The sequence below is a fragment of the Anolis sagrei genome, chromosome 1 (genome assembly GCF_037176765.1).
Source record: "Anolis sagrei isolate rAnoSag1 chromosome 1, rAnoSag1.mat, whole genome shotgun sequence".
Lineage (NCBI taxonomy): Eukaryota > Metazoa > Chordata > Lepidosauria > Squamata > Dactyloidae > Anolis > Anolis sagrei.
Genome location: NC_090021.1, coordinates 19,281,334 through 19,302,000, shown reverse-complemented (window position 1 = coordinate 19,302,000; position 20,667 = coordinate 19,281,334). Strand labels below are relative to the sequence as shown.

The 20,667-nt window shown below is 38.4% G+C and overlaps 1 protein-coding gene across 39 annotated transcripts in view; it reads right to left on the bottom strand.

Annotated features, from left to right (window-relative positions):
- The window catches only part of NRXN1 (neurexin 1), a 1,138,555-nt gene that overhangs the window by 552,103 nt on the left and 565,785 nt on the right, over positions 1–20,667 (bottom strand). For all 39 annotated transcript variants that reach the window (XM_067462984.1, XM_067462983.1, XM_067462987.1 and 36 more), the window contains 3 exons: positions 13,778–13,900; positions 10,972–11,353; positions 7,737–7,927 (listed from right to left, as the gene is read on the bottom strand). In XM_067462984.1, coding sequence (XP_067319085.1) covers positions 7,737–7,927; positions 10,972–11,353; positions 13,778–13,900 — 696 coding nt within the window. The remainder of the gene's footprint in view (positions 1–7,736; positions 7,928–10,971; positions 11,354–13,777; positions 13,901–20,667) is intronic.

Sequence of the window (20,667 nt, the reverse complement as noted above, 5' to 3'; positions counted from 1 at the left end):
ATTCCAAAAAGACTAGGTTGACTTACTCATGGGACAATGTGAATATTGTGCCTTAACTCTAATAGATAAAAAAGGAACCACCCCCTGCTCTGAGTAGAGTGGCATAAAACAAAAGTTTAGTACATTCTGGGAGATGCAACTGGTCCCTTTTCTTATCTCAGATGCAGCTCCACCTCTTGTCTTTTCGGATGACTGTGTGGGGAAGTATTGGTGGTGACCAACTATGTAATGCCTCAACAGAGAAACACACTATGGCTTCTGTTGTTGGTCAAAGGGCCAAGGTCATTCCATAAGAATGGGAAAACCAAACAGGCTTAATCACTTGTACAGAAGACACATTACTATAGTGCTGTTTTGGTGCTTCCATTCCCACTTCCCTGTACATTCCTTGCATATTTTATACCATTAATTATGATATATCATTATGAGACTCTGGATAGAGACTCTGTTGTCTTTTAATGTCTATAAGGTTTCTACAAAATGGTAAAACATTCTGACCCTCAGTTTGCAAGCTACAAACACAATTGGCCATCTGTCAGGGGTGCTTTGAATGCAATTTCCCTGCTTCTTGGCAGGGGGTTGGACTGGATGGCCCATGAGGTCTCTTACAACTGTATGATTCTATGATTCTATAATTGTAAATCCATATTGCACCTGCATATGCCTCTTTTTATATATTTGTGGAGGTGAATACCCTCTCCTGCCCTTGCCAGCATAAAAAACCTCTATTAGAACCCACCATTTTACAATAATAGTTCCCATTATGCTGTGGCCAATCCATTGCTGGTGGAAAACAGAGTGGAGTGGATTGGACTAGAAATGGAGCTAACTATGCTCTCATAGGCCCCTTCCACACAGCTGAATAAAATCCCATATTATTTGCTTTGAACTGGAATATATGGCAGTGTGGATTCAGATAACCCAGTTCAAAGCAGATACTGCCTTGATATTCTGGCTTATATGGCTGTGTGGAAAGGTCCATAGCCATATGTAAACCGATTGCATCATTCGCAGAGACCCCTGGAGAACCCTAGTGGATCTCATCTAAGATGTCCTCAATTTTCATCTGGCTAAGAGGGAAAAATAGATATTTTCCCATTTCTCCCTTGTACGATCTCCAGCTTTAACAGAATAACCATAGAATAGGGGCTATTGCGGGAAAATGATGAGTCCTGGCAGTAGTGATGGGGGAGTTATTTCAAAGATCTATACATGGAACATTTAGGCTGTGTTTCACCTTGTTGGATCTTGGCCTAGGACTTTGCTGTTGTTGGAGTTAAAGAAAAGTTAAAATATTTAAACTTTCCAGATGCACGTGCATTAAATACTGAGCTTCTGAAAGTTCTGCTAAGGAGATACAAAGCACACCCCTAGCAATTAATATCTCTGACACTGAAGTCTAAGATGTGGAAGTATTATTTTTAGAGTCACGTTTCTGATCACAGTGATAATTTATATGGTACAAAATGATATGAGGAACTTCACATCATGCTGAAACAAAGTGCCAAGGTCAGCTCATTATCTTTAGCTTAAAAGCTGGCTTTGTAAACACAAACTTAGGAATCGTTGTACATGGAATTTTAACTTTATGATTGGTGTCTCTGGTTTTTAATCTATTGCTAGCATGTTAGGAAGAAAATAATCTATTAAAAATATGTAGTTTTTCACTTCTAAGAAAAACAGTTCTTTTCATATTATCACTATGAATCTGTGCACCTTGGATAATTACAATAGGAAAATATTTGATCCTCCAGATATTTTGGGCCACAATACCTAGCATAGCTAATAGTAAAGACTACGAACCCCTCCTCACAACCCTATATTGCAGAATATCAAGGCAGAAAATCTCACATTCAAAGCAGATATTGCGGGATTTTCTGCCTTGATATTCATAGAATCATAGAATCATAGAATCAAAGAGTTGGAAGAGACCTCATGGGCCATCCAGTCCAACCCCCTGCCAAGAAGCAGGAATATTGCATTCAAATCACCCCTGACAGATGGCCATCCAGCCTCTGTTTAAAAGCTTCCAAAGAAGGAGCCTCCACCACACTCCGGGGCAGAGAGTTCCACTGCTGAACAGCTCTCACAGTCAGGAAGTTCTTCCTCATGTTCAGATGAAATCTCCTCTCCTGTAGTTTGAAGCCATTGTTCCGCATCCTAGTCTCCAAGGAAGCAGAAAACAAGCTAGCTCCCTCCTCCCTGTGGCTTCCTCTCACATATTTATACATGGCTATCATATCCCCTCTCAGCCTTCTCTTCTTCAGGCTAAACATGCCCAGCTCCTTAAGCCGCTCCTCATAGGGCTTGTTCTCCAGACCTTTTATCATTTTAGTCACTCTCCTCTGGGATAAAGGGCTGTGTGGAAGGGCCCTATGAGACTTGTGACCACAAACATCTAGATCAGGTATCTTTAAAATGTGGCTCTCCAGCTGTTTGGGTCTCCAACTCCCAGAACCCCTAGCCAGCTTGTTCAATAATTCTGGGAGTTGGAGGCCCAGGGCCCTTCCACACGGCCCTATATTCCAGAATATCAAGGCAGAAAATCCCACAATATCTGCTTTGAACTCAGGTCCACTCTCAGATAATGTGGGATTTCTTGCCTTGATATTCTGGGATATAGGGCTGTGTGGAAGGGTTCTCAGACAACCAGAGGGCAGCAGTTTGAAGATGCCTGATCTCGTTGGGTCAGTTGACCTGGAGGAGGCCTCCATACAGAGGAAGAGGAAAATATTAATAGTTGCTACTCAAAACCAGAGAAGGCTGGCAGCCCTTGAAACAGAACCTAGCTTATCCTATGTTGACATTGAAAAGAGGGAGTTGAAGGCTAAGCTCCTTGATCTCTTAAAGTGTCACATACTAAAACGACAGTAACAAAAGCAATGACAAGTGCATCACCTGGCTTAAAGTGCTAGGATAATGTGGCCAGCTATGCCTTACATGTGGCTATAAATCAGCACAGCCAATTATAATGCAGTTCAAATCTAGCCTCAAACTGCAGTGACTAGACCACAAACTTCCACAAAAGTGTGCAAAAGAAAGCCCTTAATGTGTATCAGTGCTCTGAGGCTTGTGTAATTAATTACCATCTGGGTCACAAAATAGTTCCAAGATTTCCTATGCAAAAAACCCACTTTCTTCAATACCTGTGTGAAACTGATTTTAGTTGTCAGTATAGATGTAGTCTCTGTCTTTGCTGAAGAACAACAGTTCAATTTATTTGGTATTATAGAAATCCCCTGCTTTATAGTATCCTGAAGGTTTGTTCATTTATTTGTTTGTTTTGGTGTTCATCTCTTTAGTTATTGCTTTTGATCTTTTGAGAATTTCTTCTTGTGCCTAAACCAGGAGTCCCAAAACTAAGGCTGCAGGCCAGCTGCAGCCCTCCAAAGTCATTTACACCCCACCCCCATCCACAACTCTAGATTTAGGGTCACCCTAAGTCTGAAATGACTTGAACACACAACAACAACAGTCTTAATTAACGTAACTATCTCATCAGCCAAAAGCAGGTCCACATTTTCCATTGAAATACTGTCAAGTTTATGTTGGTTACAATTGTTCTTCATTTTAAATATTGTATTGTTCTTTCATTTTTTTTTTGAACTACAAATATGATATGTGCAGTGAGCAAAGGAATTTGTTCATGTTTTTTTTTTCAATCTACAGTCTGACCCCCTAACAGTCTGAGGGACCATGAGCCAGGCTCCTGCTTTAAAAGTTTGAGTACCCCTGGCTGGGATCCTGAACTGTTTTGACAACCCATGTTTTGATCCATTGAGTATGATAGCAGACTGCTTTCTACCAATTTTGTTAGTTCCTCAAGCTAAGTCTGTAATTTGTGGGCACTGGTCACTAAGAAACATTATACTGACCCCGGAATATCATATATGAGCACGGTCTCCCTATGATGACTACTTCTGAAAGATATTGGGAGAAAAGCAAGGGACAAAAAAAATGATGTCGCTTATTACAAGTTTCTAATTTTTTGAAAGCAAAAGTCTATTCCATTACATTTCCACATGTGATCATGTTTCCTACAAATACTGTGGGAAATGTGTGTGTGTGTTTGTATTGATGTTTTTCTCTTATCCACATTTCAGAGTACAATGTTTCTTTATATATGAATTTTTTGGAAGCCATTCTCTCTAATTTGCATACAAATTCCCTCCCCATGGTTCTATTTTTATACAGCTTCAGTTAATGCATGCGATATCCCAAGTATTTTTAATTGGAGAACTTCACTGAAAAAAACAGGGAACCTCAACAACTGAAGGATAATTGTGTTCCAATTTGTCTTCTGGAACACAGCAGGAAGTACAGATAAGGTTGGTTTGCTTTAAAAATAAGAACCAAACAAATTTTTCTTACTATGTATAGCATACACATAATTTTGCTATTATGTGTGTATTGGTTGTTGTAGTCAGGCATTGAATTTTTGCCTTTTTGTGATTGGAATCTGCCCTGAGCCCCTTCAGGGATATAGGGCAGAATAGTAAAATAATAATAATAATAATAATAATAATTATTATTATTATTATTATTATTATTACAAAAATCTCTACTCAATACCCCAGCACCTTTGTGTAGGATTGGGAGAGACTCCCATTCTTGAAACAGTGGAAAGAGACACATATACATATTGAAGCTTAGCTTTAGGGTAATTCAATGCGTGGATATGTGTGATTATGTAGAAAGCATCCTTGCTTCTGCTCTATATCCATTTATATTGACAAGAAGAAGGCACAAAAAAGAAAGTACATTTTTCGTACTATAGTAACAACCTGGAATATAAACAAATTTGCTAGATCTCAAGACCTGGCCCCCTTTTCAGGACAAATTCAAGGTGAGAGAACTGCCCTTAAAGGTGCATGCATTCCTACATATAATTCCTCGTTTATTTGACTTGGAACATTTCGAAGAAATGGCATACACTTTGCAACTATAGTTAATGCTTAAAGAGATTGTGTTTAATGGTAAAACAGAGACTTGGCCTTTCAACATCAACCTGAGAACATTCTCTGTGACATGACAAGGCTTTGTCCCTAAAAACATTCCCTTCATCTTGATGGCCACTGCTTAGGAGTTACTTGTGAACTATGCATGAAAATTTCTCCTTTCAAAATAGTGTGAAGTGAAACCAGATTTATGGCATTTGCCAGAGATTTAAAAAGTTAATTTTTGACAACACATCCCACATTTCCTTAGAAGGCATGGCCATATTCCAAGAAGTGAATCAACCACTACTTATCTTTGAAATGAGAGATGTTTGAGAAACATTAGATGTTCCATCTAAACCAGGGGTCCTCAAACTAAGGCCCGAGGACCAAATACGGCCCTCCAAAGTAATTTACCCATCCCTCGCTCACGGTCAACCTAAGTGTGAAATGACTTGAAAGCACACAACAACAACAACAACAACAACAATCCTATCTCATCAGCCAAAAGCAGGCCCACACTTCCCATTGAAAATACTAATAAGTAATATTTGTTAAAATTGTTCTTAATTTTAATTATTGTATTATTTTCAAGTGTTTTTTGCACTACAGATAAGATATGTGCAGTGTGCATAGGAATTCATTCATGTTTTTTTCAAATTATAATTCGGCCCTCCAACAGTTTGAGGGACTGTGACCTGGCCCTCTGTTTATAAAGTTTGTGGACCCCTGATGTAAACAAAAGTATGATAATGGTCTTGAACATGCCACCATGCTCTAATTCTGGGATCCTGGGATTCTGGAGTTATGGCTCTCAAGGCCCTTCCACATATCCATTAAACCCAGAATATCAAGGCAGAAAATCCCACAAAATCTGCTTTGAACTGGAATATATCCGAGTTTAAAGCAAATAATAAGGGATTTTTTTAAAGCTGTGTGAGAGGGGCCTCAGGGCGCTTCCACACAGAACTTTATTCCAGGAATGTCTGGAATACTTTATTCGTGGATGTTCTTGGGCCCCTATCCACACCCACTCTAGAAAGCATGCACTTCTTGGGGTGGTTGTCCAGATGTTATTCCAGTACTGGCTCAAGAGAAGATCCAGAGACCCTCCCCCAAAGCCCCCAAACCCATTTTACAAATAAAATAATCTACCCTGACTCCATTACAGTATTGCCAGAGCTCTCTCGGTGCGGAGCAATTCCCCCCCCCCCCTCACTCTCCTGGCACATCATTTCTACGCACCGGGAGAACTCCTGTAAAACTGTAATGGAGGCTGAGTAAGTTTATTTCACTTTTTAAAGGGCTTTGGGGGCTTTGGGGGAGGTGCGGTAGAATTTCCACAGTTTTCCGGACTAATTTAGCCTGGAAAACTGCGGGAATGGAAGTAGTGGGTTTATTCCATGTCTTCCAAGAAGGCACGGAATAAATCCACTATCTAATTAAATCACCACAAACCAGGGTTTTCTGGTTTGTGGTGAATTAATTGCGGGTTAACCAGAAAGTCATCTGGACAGCACACTTTTTATTCTGGAAGTTTCTGCAATAAAGGGGCTGTCTGGATGGGCCCTTAGTTTCATTTCTGAATGGAAAAGTTGCATTCCTGGGAAAACCTGCTACCACTTTTGCTGAGCTTGCATTAATCATGTTTATGAGCACTTGAACAGATGTGTTCCTTTTTTGCAAGCATTCTAACTTGAATGCTTTCAAGATGCATCAGGTTTCCTGTTGTTATTTCTTGCCTAGACAAATGCATGAACTCCTCCAAAGAATTCTGAATAAACATTAAAATTACAATAAATTAAAATTCATACATATTAAACATTTTAAAACTTACATTCAACATATACCCGAAGATCACTGATGCAACGAGTTGAAATAAAAGCCAGGTTCCAAACTCCAATGAATTTCTAAGGGCAAGTTTACACTGAGTAGTAAAATGAGGACCAGGAAGAAGGAGGGGTCTGATCTTCTTATATTCTTCCTGGTCATGCAAGCACCTCTGTTGATATCAAAATAGTACCCCCATTTTGGTGCCAGCCATCATGACATGGACATGATCCACCCCCTTTCCTTGAATTGAAGAGCTCAGGGAAAGGGTGGTGACTACAGTGTTCCCTCCAGGTAGTGGACTAGTCCAAATCAGACTCGATCTAGCTGTCCACACCACCCGAAAGCCACAGGAAACTGCAGAGTTCCTGGAAAATTCTGGAGCATTCCTGTGCTTTGTCTACAGTGGAGTAAATCCTACTTAACCCAAGATAACCTAGGCTATTCACTCACTATCATAAGGACAGCCAGAAGTCAATTCAGAGTGTCTCTGGGTTTTCATATCTATGTAGATTTGCCCTAAAATGCAACCACTACTTGTTCTTTGTACAAATAAAGGAAAATCTAACAAAAAAATTAGAGGAATAGTCTCTAGCTATCTATCTCACAGTTCACTGCCAGAAAGAATTCTGTACTCACTTATTTTTGTTAATATCTGCACATGTACGTCTTCTTGACAAATGAGGGACTGGAAACCATAGAGGATATCAAACTCTTTGTTTCTCACATCAATTTCATTCCAGAAGAGCATTGTAGAATGTATTAACCACATCTAATCCATCTTTCTCTTAACACTTAGTCAATGAAAGAATGATGTGTATAGCTAATACACTTGCAGACAGTGTGCAATTGAAGGCAGCTCAATGAAGAATATATTACAAACTTTACTGATATGTAAGAAATATCTATGTCTTAGGACCTAATTTATCCTCCCAGTCTATTATTTCTGTGATGAGCATTGACACTTACTTTTGAGATCAAGGTTTCTTGCTCCCGCAGTGCTCTGTGTTGTGATTTTGGTGTCAATCTTCACCGTATGGAGGTTATTGGTGTCCCGTGATATCATCACATTATGCCACTGGTTGTCATTCAAGGGTTTATTGGAACTTCCCTTAATGAGATTTGCACCATTTCCCAGATCAAAGACGTAGTGCAGATACCTATAAACAGGGAGCGAACATAGACAAGATTTATTTTTTTTTAAGAAAATGAAGGAGAAAGCAGAGGAAAGGATCAATTCTTCATCTCAACTCTTACTTTATTTAGAGCAGGAATGGGCTGGTTTATTACCTGATTTTTTAAAAGATCCCTTGGGCTAAAACATGTAGTGAAGATGGCAAAAACATAATGCATTTGCAGACAGTGTGCAATTGAAGGCAGCTCAATATTATATCAATATAGACAATTTGTGTATTACTTAATATTAGCTTAATATTATTGAGGGAAGGAATAGGCTTTGTCTTTTCAGCTTTTCCTATTTATTCCATTATTTCCTTCATCCAGGTATGAATAAACAATAGTTTTTTTATTAGAGCTGGAGGAATTTACCTTTCGGAATTACAACATTCAGGACTAGACAGGCTGGGGATTTCAGGAGTTGGATTCCAATAAGAAACTTTCCTAAGATCTGCTTTTGTTGAAGTTTCTCGAGGTAGGAGGAACCTTCAATTTGTTCTCCCTGCAGTTATCAGGGAATCTAGACCTTTCTAACAATGGATGATTTCCCAAGCTCTAGACAATGGAGAGGCCATGTTAACGCAGTGCCAATTTTATATCCAACTTTGTTGTTATGTGCTCACAAGTTGTTTCCAATTTATAGCAACCCTAAAGCAAAACCTGTCACTGAGTTTCTGAGGCTAAGAGTATGTGACTTATCCGGGGCCACCAAGTGGGTTTTCATTGCTAACTGTACTCTATTCTCCAAACCTGTATCCAATACTCAAACCACTCCACCGCTCTGACTCTAGTACATCCAACTGTCAATATGTAAATATAAATAGAGACCATATTCCAAAAAAAGGATGGAATGTCTCTCCGAACTACAAGCACACTAATTAGCCAGAAAGATTCTAGGACCCAGTGTCCAGACAGAGGACATCAGTAAAACTGTTTCCCTTGTGCCACTTTCCACAGGTTTACTTAGTAGTAGCATCAGCGACCTTCTATTTTAATTTCCCACAATGTTACTAACCCTGCATTCTGACTAAAATCTGTTTTTATTTGCCAGAATGCCCCAGGGTCATAGGAAATTAAATTGGCTGCTTTATACCATGGCCAAAAACCAATGTGCTTCCTAACATGTCACAGTTAACAATGGATATTTCTCAGCGTTCACAGCTATACCCTCATTTAACATTATGAGTGAATGTGGAATAATCCTTAGAGTTTGGAAAGTTGGCAGCTCCAGTACTAGGGTGACCTTGGTCTGTTATTTGCCTCAAAAAGTTACTTTTTCATGAGAAAGCAGGGAGGGGGAAAGCTATGCACACTGTTTTGTATTTAGAGGAATGAAATATATGCAACTCCTCTAAAAAGATTGTCTCAAAGAACAATGAGGGGAACACAGGTGGAAAACAGCTGCAGTTAAATCCCAAGTTGCCTGGTAAAGGTCATTGTTATGGATAAATAGTGTAATGTATTTTGGTAAAAGATGCCCTACGAGTTAATTTGCTAGCTGATCCCTGATTTTTTTTTTTCATTTCCCAGTGGAAAACATGAACCTCTTTATAGAGAGTCTATTTATCTCCATCACATATTCTTTCTCATGAACAACAGCTCACTGATGTTATTATTGTCAAACAGTTAAGGGGCAAAATGAGAACAATGGCCCCAAATAAGTATTTTTCCCCCTTTCCCATGAAATTTTCCTTCCATCTGAGTTTTATTCTTCTAGAAAAACAATTATATTTTTGAGAAGTTTTTTCAACAGTAATCTGTTCTGTCATAGGATGCGCTATGTGTGCATATCCTTTTCTGTTCTTACCTTTTTGTATGGGTTCTAGAAGTAAACTCATAAAAATCATTTTTTCAAAAATCCTCCAATCTCCAAATTTCTACCATTGCAATAACACCACATTTGAGCATTCAGAAATAGATTTCAATCATCAAAAGAAAAGAGGTAGGGGAAAAACAGCAAGAGAATGACAGCACAGTAAATACAAGCGTACTAGATGTAAATGGTTTTCTGTGCCTTGCTCTCAGCAATGCTAGAAATTTGCAGATTGAAGGAAGATTAAATCACAGTGGAGCGTTATTTAGTCATGGGCGATATCCTCAGTTGTGGATATCCCAGATACACCCTGAACTCAATCATTGTCAACCTACCTTTCTTTTCAAACTTTTTATAAAGAAGATGAGTGTAAGGAACATATAAAGTAACTTTATACAGGCCTCATCTGCTTATTTAACATGGTAAAAATGGGAAATTGTTGAAAAAATCAAACCTTTTTTTAGCCCGCGAATGCTAAACACTAGATGGTGCCAAGTTCACTGAGAGAAGAGAAATAGACAGAGTGATCAAAACTGTGGACCAAAGGCTGAAAGTGCAATGCATGGCTATAATATAGGTCTGTCAAAAGAATAAGACATCTAAAAGAGAGAAGTCAGAAGGTGAGGGAAGCCTTTGGATGAATAGTCCTTAGAGTAAGCCCATTGAATCAATTGTTGACTAGGGAGTCAACGCTTATGCAAAGCCCAGTTTTTTGTGGTATTGTTCTAGTTCTGACTGATTATATTGTGCATGCCACAATTTTATGGACTGCATGTAAGGTGACAATATGGGTGCTCCATAGCTCTCTATTCAGATAAATAAAATTAGGCTCTTGTAGGTTTTTTCGGGCTATAGGGCCATGTTCTAGAGGCATTTCTCCTTCTAGAGGCAGGAGAAATGCCTCTAGAACATGGCCCTATAGCCCAAAAAAACCTACAAGAACCTAGTGATTCCAGCCATGAAAGCCTTTGACAATAAATAAAATTAATTGTGTTGATTTGGTCCAAGTTGTGATAGTTGGCTGCTCCTTTTGCACTTGGTGATAATTGATTTTTCCAGGCTTCGAGGCAAGATGTCTGCTTTGAAGGTCTAAAAAAGTGACCCTCTTATTAGACTGGACACCAATCTAAGCAAATCTCCTGCTTCCGAACACAGAACAGGTAGCTTCCATGGTTACTATTATCTAAACCGCTTCACTGTGAGCTGCATACACACCCTTTGACTAACTCAACCACGATAAAGTCATTCCCATCCCCGCTGTTGTAGAGTATTAACCCATCCAACGATGTCGTTTTGAACTGGAAAAACAGGTGCATAGAAGTATAAGCTTGCAAAGTGGCAAGGGCAACATAGCTGGCTTTTGTCTTAAAGGTGACTGGATCAGCGATGATGTTCCGGAAGCCAAACCGGGCATTTAGCTCACAGTAGTCAATATCCCCATTTTTACACAAGTCAATGTATGCCATGCCATTAAAAGTGAGGCTCTGCAGATGGCCAATGAAGTTGGAAGGGACTGAGGACAAATAGCGCCGTTCTGTTATGATTCCTGTTTCTATGTTGTGGAATTCCAGTCTTGTATGATCGCCGGCCATTTGACCTTTAAAGGAAAATAGGTTGTGATAAGTTAATATAACAAACATAACACTGATTCAAATGCTTATTTCTTGATTCTCTTGTATAAGAATGATCCAACCATCTCCGATGTTATGTAGAAAGAAAATATTTCAGTGTTACTGATGGGCTGGATTTGATGCAGATTTTGGAAGAATCCCCATGTGAATATCATGCTGGACACTCATACTTGTTATTTATGTTATACCCCAGTTTATCATTATGAATAATGCAAAGTACTTACTGAAATAACCCACGATCAAATACATCAGCACTGAAAACAATTAAAACTAGCACAGTGGAAATGCCATAAAATGCAAGAGAGAAAGAAAAAGAAGTCACGGGAAAGGCAACAAACAACAACCCAAATTCAGCATAATGCCACATGCCTCCCAAAAAACGAGAGACCGAAGGAGATGGAGTTTCATGAGCATTTGGTTGGAGCAAACACTGGATTGAAGGCACTTGCCACAGAACTTGCCTCTTATGTCCTACTAAAATAAATGTTAATGAAGCATTCTTTCACATCTAGGAATGGGGGGAAAATGATGCCCACTTTTTTCAAGCCAGTTTTTTTTTTTTTTTTGAAGCTATGAAAATACTTGGATTTCATTCGGCTACATCTGACAATACTCTGAAAGTCTAGGAAAAGATTACTTGGGGCTTTCAAGATTCTTAAAACGATCCACAGGAATCTAATTATTAGATTTTAATCCATGTCCTTTTTAAAAAATCATGTATGAACTACCATGGATCACATTTGGGAGAAAGATAAGATTCTAAATTTATACATGCATTTCTACATATTATCACTTATTTGGATCTTATTATATCATTCTAGACCAGTGGTTCTCAATCTATAGGTCCCCAGGTGTTTTGGCCTACAACTCCCCAATATTCAATCCTGTTTACCAGCTGTTAGGATTTCTGGGTGTTGAAGGCCAAAACATCTGGGGACCCACAGGTTGAGAACCACTGTTCTAGACTAGGGATCCTCAAACTGCAGCCCTTCAGCTGTTTGGGCTTCCAACTGCCAGAAGCTCTAATGAGCTTGTTTGATTGTCAGGAATTCTGGGTATTGAAGGCCCAAACAGCTGGAGGGCCATAGTTTGAGGATACCTGTTCTAGACTAAGGTTGACATGGGCCAATTTTTCAGAAAAAAACATTTCATCACTAGCTTTAAACATGAATTTAGTAATACAGAGACTTGCTTATCCGACTTTCCCTCATCCAACATTCTGTATTATCCAACACAGTCTGCCTCCCACCCAGACTCACAGCTGTTTCAATACATTGTGATGTTTTGGTGCTAAATTCATAAAAACAGCAATTACTACATGACGTTATCATTTATTGAACTGCTTTTTCTGTTGATTTGTTATAAAACATGATGTTTTGGTGCTTAATTTGTAAAATCATAATGTAATTTGATGTTTAATAGTCTTTTCCTTAATCCCTCCTTATGATCCAACATTTTCGCTTATCCAACATTCTGCCGGCCCATTTATGTGGGATAAGCAAGTCTCTGCTGTATTGCAAGAGCAATACAGAGGTGAGATGCTTGTAAGCAATTTCCGTTCACCTGGTAGACCTGGGGATGTGGTGAATAAAACTTTACATGGAATGTAATAAAAAAGACTGCACATGCTCAGTAAGAATTACCCACAGACTTCACCAATTCTACTTTCCTGATTGCTGCTACCACTGGGATAATTTCAACCCACTTAAGGCTAATGATGTGTAGAGTTCCGCTAGACCTGGTATGCCCTAATTAGTAGATGCCAACCTGTCCATAGGAATATTTTCTATTTTATCTTTGGAACAACTGTCTACAGTTAAGGTAGAGGGAGGACTGAAAGGTGGTATGGCTCAGTTAATAATTTTGTCCCTTCAAATACCCTTGCTTTGAGTTGGAAAAGTTCCCCTAAGAATTCTGGGCTCAGCTACAATCTGCACAGGATTCAGAAATTACAGAGCTTCATTTTTTTTCAGGGTGTGAACTGCAAACATTACAATCTTTTTTTTCTCTGTCCAATAACATATAATTTCCATCTCTGGCTCTCTTCTCTTTTCTCCATTCTCTTGAATTCCTTCTTTTCCAAACACCCTACTTTCTCGGACCCATCTTTTTCTCCCTCTACTTTTGTTTGGAACACCCTTTTACTACAGATATCTTTAGGAGTGAAGCAGATGTTTAGTTCAAATTAATAAGCAACAGGAATCAGATACCCATAGGATTTCTGTCATTCAACCATTGGCCATCAAAACCTCTTCTGCCTCTTGAGCTATTTGTAGAAGATTGACAGTTGAGACTATTGGAGCAATAGCATTTCCTACTCTTACTACTACCATTATTATTGAATATATACTGCTTGAAGCTATCTAATAAATATCGTTATTCATAATTACCTGTCATGGCTTGTTGGTCATCCACCACTAATTTTAAACTTTTCCCTCTTCGAACCACACGTACTGTGTGCCATTCATTGTCATTGAGGTTATAGCCAGCAAAAAGGGTTTCTGGACCTTTGCCTGTAGGGTATGCCAAACAGTTATTATGGAATCTTTAAAACAGTCTACATGTGAACCTCACAGAGAGAAAGAGAGAGAGAAAGAGAGAGACAAAAAGAACAGAAGAGAAAGAGAGAACTGGGTGGAGCAAATACTTTTATAAAACATCTTCAAAAGATACAAAAAGCTGGAAGAGAATCAAAGGATAGCAGACTTCAAATAACAAGCATGTTATCTTAACAGCATTTGCCTTAACGTACATAATATTTCAGAAGTGTTTGAGTTGTTGGACAGAGTTTTCATAAATGGGCACAGTCAATACAGAGATGGCTATCATCTTTATCAGGGGTATATTCAGGCTATGCCTTTTCAAAAATGGGGCTAATAAAATATTAACAGTCTTCAGAATTAATCTCATGTTGGATATTGATAATTATTTTTTGAAACTTATATTACAGAAGTCTCATTGCTCTTGGTGCATAAATTCATTAATTTTATTTTTAAAATTCTTAATGGAAATGTATTATCATGTACTGGACCCAGAATCTCTAAACTGAAAGCTAGGATTGTGGAAAATCTGAAGGTCAGACCATGCCTTTGCCATCAGAGGTTGTTTTGATCAACACAGATTTGACTTCTGAATAAGCTGTCCTACTCTTCATGTGTAGAGGTCTGGATGTAGAGACTTGTGAGGTGTTCAGCATCCAGTAGTGTAACAAAGCACAGCATTGTGTTTGGGGACCTATATTCCTCTCACTGGGTATGAATGGTCTTACTCTTAATAAACACACTGGTCTGAATAAAACTTTACTGCACAAGCAGGACAGAACCTAAATGTTCTCTGAGCACCTCAGTGCTACTAGAAAATTAAACCTGGAGGGCTTCTTATCTCCCTTGAGAAGGATTTGAGGGTCAATATTGGCTGTAGCAAGGAGCTGAGACCACACATTTCCAAATGTGCTAATGAAATCACTTTTGTCACAGGATCTTGCCAAATGGATTTATGTTCCTTTACAAAAACAAATGAGGAATAGAATATACCCATTGTCTAGTCATTTACTCACAGAACACACACCACATTTTTCAGGCTGGATTGAACAAATGATGGGCTGCACTGCTGCTGTTTCCCCAAATGAAGACCTGAAAGCCAGGAACATTTAGGCTGGAAAGCAAACTGAGTTGCCCTGTTTCATCTTGCTCTAGTCCAGTGGTTCTCAACCTGTAGGTCCCCAGGTGTTTTGACCTTCAACTCCCAGAAATTCTAACAGCTGGTAAACTGGCTAAGATTTCTGAGGGTTGTAAACCAAAACACCTGGGGACCCACAGGTTGAGAACCACTGCTCTACTCAGTGACAATACAATGTATTTGGGTTGCAGAGTGCATTTTACCATTAGATTACCATCACTAAATGAAAAACAAGAGTCACAGGAATCTGTCATCTCAGATAACTGATTGTGGCCAAGATCAGGATTGTGTGATTTTAATGTTTATATTGAGATGTTTTGAATTCCATGGTTTAATGTTAAATGATGTCATGTTTTATGATTTAATCGATAATTGTATGTTATTATTATGTTAAATTTCTGTATGTGAGGCACTAAATTTTGCCATAATTATGTTGGAAACCACTTTGAGTCCCCCGCTGGGGGGAGAAAAGTGGTATACAAGTGATGTAAACAAATAAATAAGATCATACATGGTTGAATGCAGCATGAGTCCTGAATATGTAACTCTACTACTGCTCTCTTGTCACCATCTCTAGGACTCATTGTTGTGTTGTAATAGTCTCCCAAATGTCCTCAGACTGAAGATATCTTGCACTGAGATCTGTTGAGGTTCTCTTGCTGGATGATGTTATTAGTTTGTCTCTGATTATGGGGATATAGCCAAAAACCTTTCTCCTTCCCTTTGCTGACCACCAGAAACAGAATGACCACGACTAGGTTGGAACTTTGTTGCTGCACAGAAGTGAGTCTTGGATTTGTGGAGTAAGGAAAATAATACCAATACCCACCACCAAAAACAAACAAATAAACAAACTTACATATGAAGGTATAATGTAGATTTATACTTGAATATATTAAGAAAATTCCAGCTACTATGTGATCTGGAGATGATGCCAATGACAACCTCCAGCTGTTCTCCTCTACTGAAGGACTGATTCATCTCATGACATCCCCACTACATGACATCCCCACTACATCTCTTAAACTAGTCTCTTCTAATTTGCCCCACACTTACAAAGCAAGCCTGCTATCCTCATGTGAGGCTGAGGATGTTATTCCACAATTAATATTTTTTTTAAAGTCTAAAATATCAGTCCATTTGGTTTATGTGGATCAGATGTGGTTGAGAGCCAAATAATATTCTTTCAGTCTTAGACAACAGTGAGAGTGGATGGGTTCCTCCTCTTTTTCTGTGTGAGAACATGGATTGCACTTAAGTCCTTACAGAAGGAGGAGATATGGTTGCAAAGAATAGTGAAGACCTATTTGCATACATTGTTACACTATCTGAAATGTACTAATCATACAGAAAGGATCCATACACAATCCTTGTAACCACAAATAAAATCTGAATTAATATAAATGTGAGTCTTCTACCTGTATCTTTATTAATGCTCCAAAGCACATTCAGGTATAAGTACAATTGCATATTTTAGAGATTTTTATTCACATGTCTCTCTGCCTGTCATCTTTATCTGATCCATTTCCTTTCCTACTTTCTTACAGAAACAGATCAGCACTTGTGAGCATTGGCATCAAATCTGTCATCTTAAGAATGATTTTCCAGCTACATCGTTCTACCTAGGTCTTTAAGGGACCACCTGGAATTAAAATTAAATAGGTGAAATATTTCTTTTGTCAGTTTATAATCTTCAAAAAGCTTGGAAATTATGCACATTAACTGTGTGGTGTATAAAATTGCCTGTTGCACACATTCTTTATACAAACATGGTATGTATTTATTGAAAATGACCATTCAACACAAATTAACCAATTATATTATTACTATTTTACTTTAGTGAAGGGTTATTCTCTGTTTATATAATTCAAAAAAGCATTAAAAATGATGCAACAAAACCTCTTACAATTCAGTGGGATCAATCTTAGTGAATTCCTTTAAAAAAGCAAACACCTTGCAAGTTATAATTTGGTGATTGAGTTTTACTGCAGTTTTCTGGTAATGTATAATTTTCTGATTAATGAGCCAGTTATAATGGTTGCATTACAATAACTGCAAACTTGCCTCGATAAATAAAGAAATTATACACCTGCTCATTCGTGTACCTTGCTTTAAAAAAACACAAATGTATTTTGATATACTGGCCAAACTTTGTGAAATGTTTGAAAAGTATCCCTGAAATTTTGTAGATAGTACTTTTGCTCAAATTATTTTTTTCATCAAATTCATTTCTTTACTAACATACTGATTTCCACACACTATATCTCCAGACATCCTTTTGCATTAGGGATATAAACTACAAAACCAGTAGGGATGCTAACATAACAAAGATACTGGATGGATTTCTGTGAGCAAAACTGAGATGGAAGCATTGAGTTACATAGTAACTCTGCCAGACCCATGCCACATACAGTTTACTTTGAAAAAGGGCAGAAAGCAACATGGGCTCTTTAGAAACTTCCAATATTTGAATGAGATGGATTTTTGGCAAATAACAATGTAGAAAACCCTGAATCCCATTGATCTTACCAACTAGACTAGATACATTGAATCAATTGACTGACCTGAATTCAGGAAGCAATAGAAGAGTAGGATTGGGCATATGGTATGGAAAGCTCACCACTGCCACAAATTAATTCAGCAGGCAGTTATTACGTAACACAATGTTGTGCAATGGACACATTCAGGAAGCCATGACAGAAGTACTATCATGCAACCTGTAACATGGCACATTTCGATGGAAAGTGCTTGCCCTTTTTTTCTCTTTCTGCCTGTGCCATATTGAACATTTCCCTTTGGTCATCTTGTGGTGGGTATCTTGTAGTTTCTTCACCTACACTGTGTTGCTTCTCCTTTGGCTCCGGGAACATTACAAATGGAACATTTTACATGTAGCAACAATGCAGATTGAAGTCTCACCATTCCGCAATCCAACTGTATTCCCACATGTATTGTTCAATATTGTTATTCTACATAGGGGTTGTCTAGCATATGTGGTTCTTTATGCTCTGCTAAGGGTTTATTGAATTGAAGATGACTTACTATGCAATAATTGATTTAAGTAGGGTTACTCCAGTTGTGGCTACTAATATGATTTAGGAAACCCTGATTCAATCCAAATTAATTAAGTTTTACTGGAGGCAGTAAAACCATGACAGGTCCCAGTTTTTGGGCCTGCCTGGATGGGCCCAGAGGATTGTGAGGAAGACTCACAGTTATAGAACTACTTTAAGAAATATTTGTCAAAGTCTTTTTGAAATTCAGCACTCTGTTTCTGAGCAGACAGTATTTACAGGGCAACAAGAAAAATTAAACAATTTTCCAGAGTAGGGGTTACTGAAAATGGAAGTAGCACAACCTATGTCTTTATTCCCCTCCCTCCATCACAGCTGGATATCAGTGGTAGACATTTGAACAAGATTTTGCACACACTCAGAGCTCCACAGCTGGGATAAAAACTTTTGGACTTCCTCTTGAAAAGACTACAAAGCAGTGTAATATTGAGTAGTTGTGATTTCACAACCTCTGACAAAGCCTGCCATAGATGCAGGTGAAATGTCAGGAGAAAATTCTTTGGGAACATGGCCATACAGCCCAGAAAACTCACAACAACCTAGTGATTCTGGCCATGAAAGCCTTCAACAATACAATGTAATATTGCCATTCAATCCATCTGCTTGTCTAGAATTGTTATCCGATGCTGAAAAAGCCTGCAAGGGGGCTGAACCTGAGCATAATTAGGGTGAGATTCCAACACACATAAGAAAATGAATCTGGTAATCGTCTGAAATTATTCTGGGGCCATTGAAATGAATGAAACACATGTAACTAAGCTTAAGCATGTTGTGGGCGACATCCATAATAAGGAAACCTACCTGCTTTCTACTCTGCTGTAAAACTTACATTGAGATAATTCATGCAGTTAAATATACAGCTTTCTAACTATATTGTACGGCTTTCCAACTATATCTTTTCATACTACATAATTATATCACTATGATTTAACTGCCATGACAAGGTTCTATGGACTCTTAGAGTCAGCAGTTTGGTGAAGCATTTTTGGCAGAAAATTCTTAAACAGCCCTCTATAATCCAAATACTCCATGATTACATGAAATGTTGCCATGGCAGTTAAAGTGAAACCATTGTGCTTTCACTGCATGTTGTGAAAAGGCCCACATTTCCTACCTCTAAGTGTCTGATCATTTACACATTAGCTGCTCCTTGAAGACTACCGATCTCCCACATTAGACAAACCCTGCTCAATATAAAAGCAATGGTATTGAAAGACAGCAATATAAACCACTGTGGCTATATGTTGATGGACAACTGGATAATTTTCTTTTTAGGGTTGAGCCTTTCGTATTCTGAAATACTTCATAACTACAAACTTTTTGCTGCCAGCCACACACCCATTTCTGCCTTTGAGAAAAGGGGCTACTCACACATCCAGCTTCATGGTTTCTCTAAGAACTCCAATGGGAAAGGAGTGGAGGACTTTGCTTATACAAGACCCAGTAAAAAAAAAAACTGACATCACAGAAACTTCCAAACTTTCACCTTCTACTCAGCCAATGGTAATATGCAGCAGGACATGCATCCTGGAAATGGGCTGTGAAGATCGGCATGGAGCTACCCTGATTCCCATGCCCTGTATCTAGTGCAGAGAGAATGAAAAAAAACCATGGGAATGAGCAGATATCCCTCTCCTTTCCTGACTATTTTGACAGCATAGGAAGGGGGGAGTGGGTACTTTCCATGAGGGAAGACTCAGTGGGTTCTGGATGTGTGACTAATCCCCCATTCCTCATTCACTATGTATATGGAAATATGGGTATTCCATACTCCCCCCCCCCCCAAAAAAAAAAAAAAAAGCATCAAGTCTAAAGCAGTTAAGCTACAGTAAGGGAGACTCAACTGTAATTAGAATGAGAAAACAAATAATAATGTTGAACTATATTTATCGATTTAAATTGACGGATATAATAGTCTTTTTTGTTTGCATTTGTTCTTTGTTTAAGAATAATGACATTTTTGAAACTCACATTGATTTTCAGTGCAAAAGATGGCCCGATACCTCCCTACTAATGACAACTTCAGACCATTTTGGAAGAACACACATGATTGCATCAGATTGAGAGCTCCATAATGGAACACCTCCTTTGCAAATAGAAAATACAATGTATTGACTCAGCAGTTGAATTATGTGAGGCCTCAAGACCTCATACCAAGGTCTTTATTATCACCAATACCAGAAAAACCCTGGTATTGGTGATAATAAACTAGAATGGTTACTAATTTCCTCCAAATAGTTTCGTTAGGTACACTGCAATGGAGGATTTAAATACACAAGCTACATGTTCAAAAAAAAAACCAATCAAACATGATATTCAGTTCTCAAACTGAAGACTTTCGAATGCAGTTAGTTTTCTTCAAGCAGACAGTATATGTGCAGCTATTACTCCAAACAGATGTCTTCATAAAGCTAAGTGTGATGCACATTACACTTAACTTGATTATACATTAAGAAGCCTTTCAATTTTGATAGTTCCAGAAGACTCAAAAATAGTTTGGGAAAGGAGAGACAAAGGAATTCATTTTG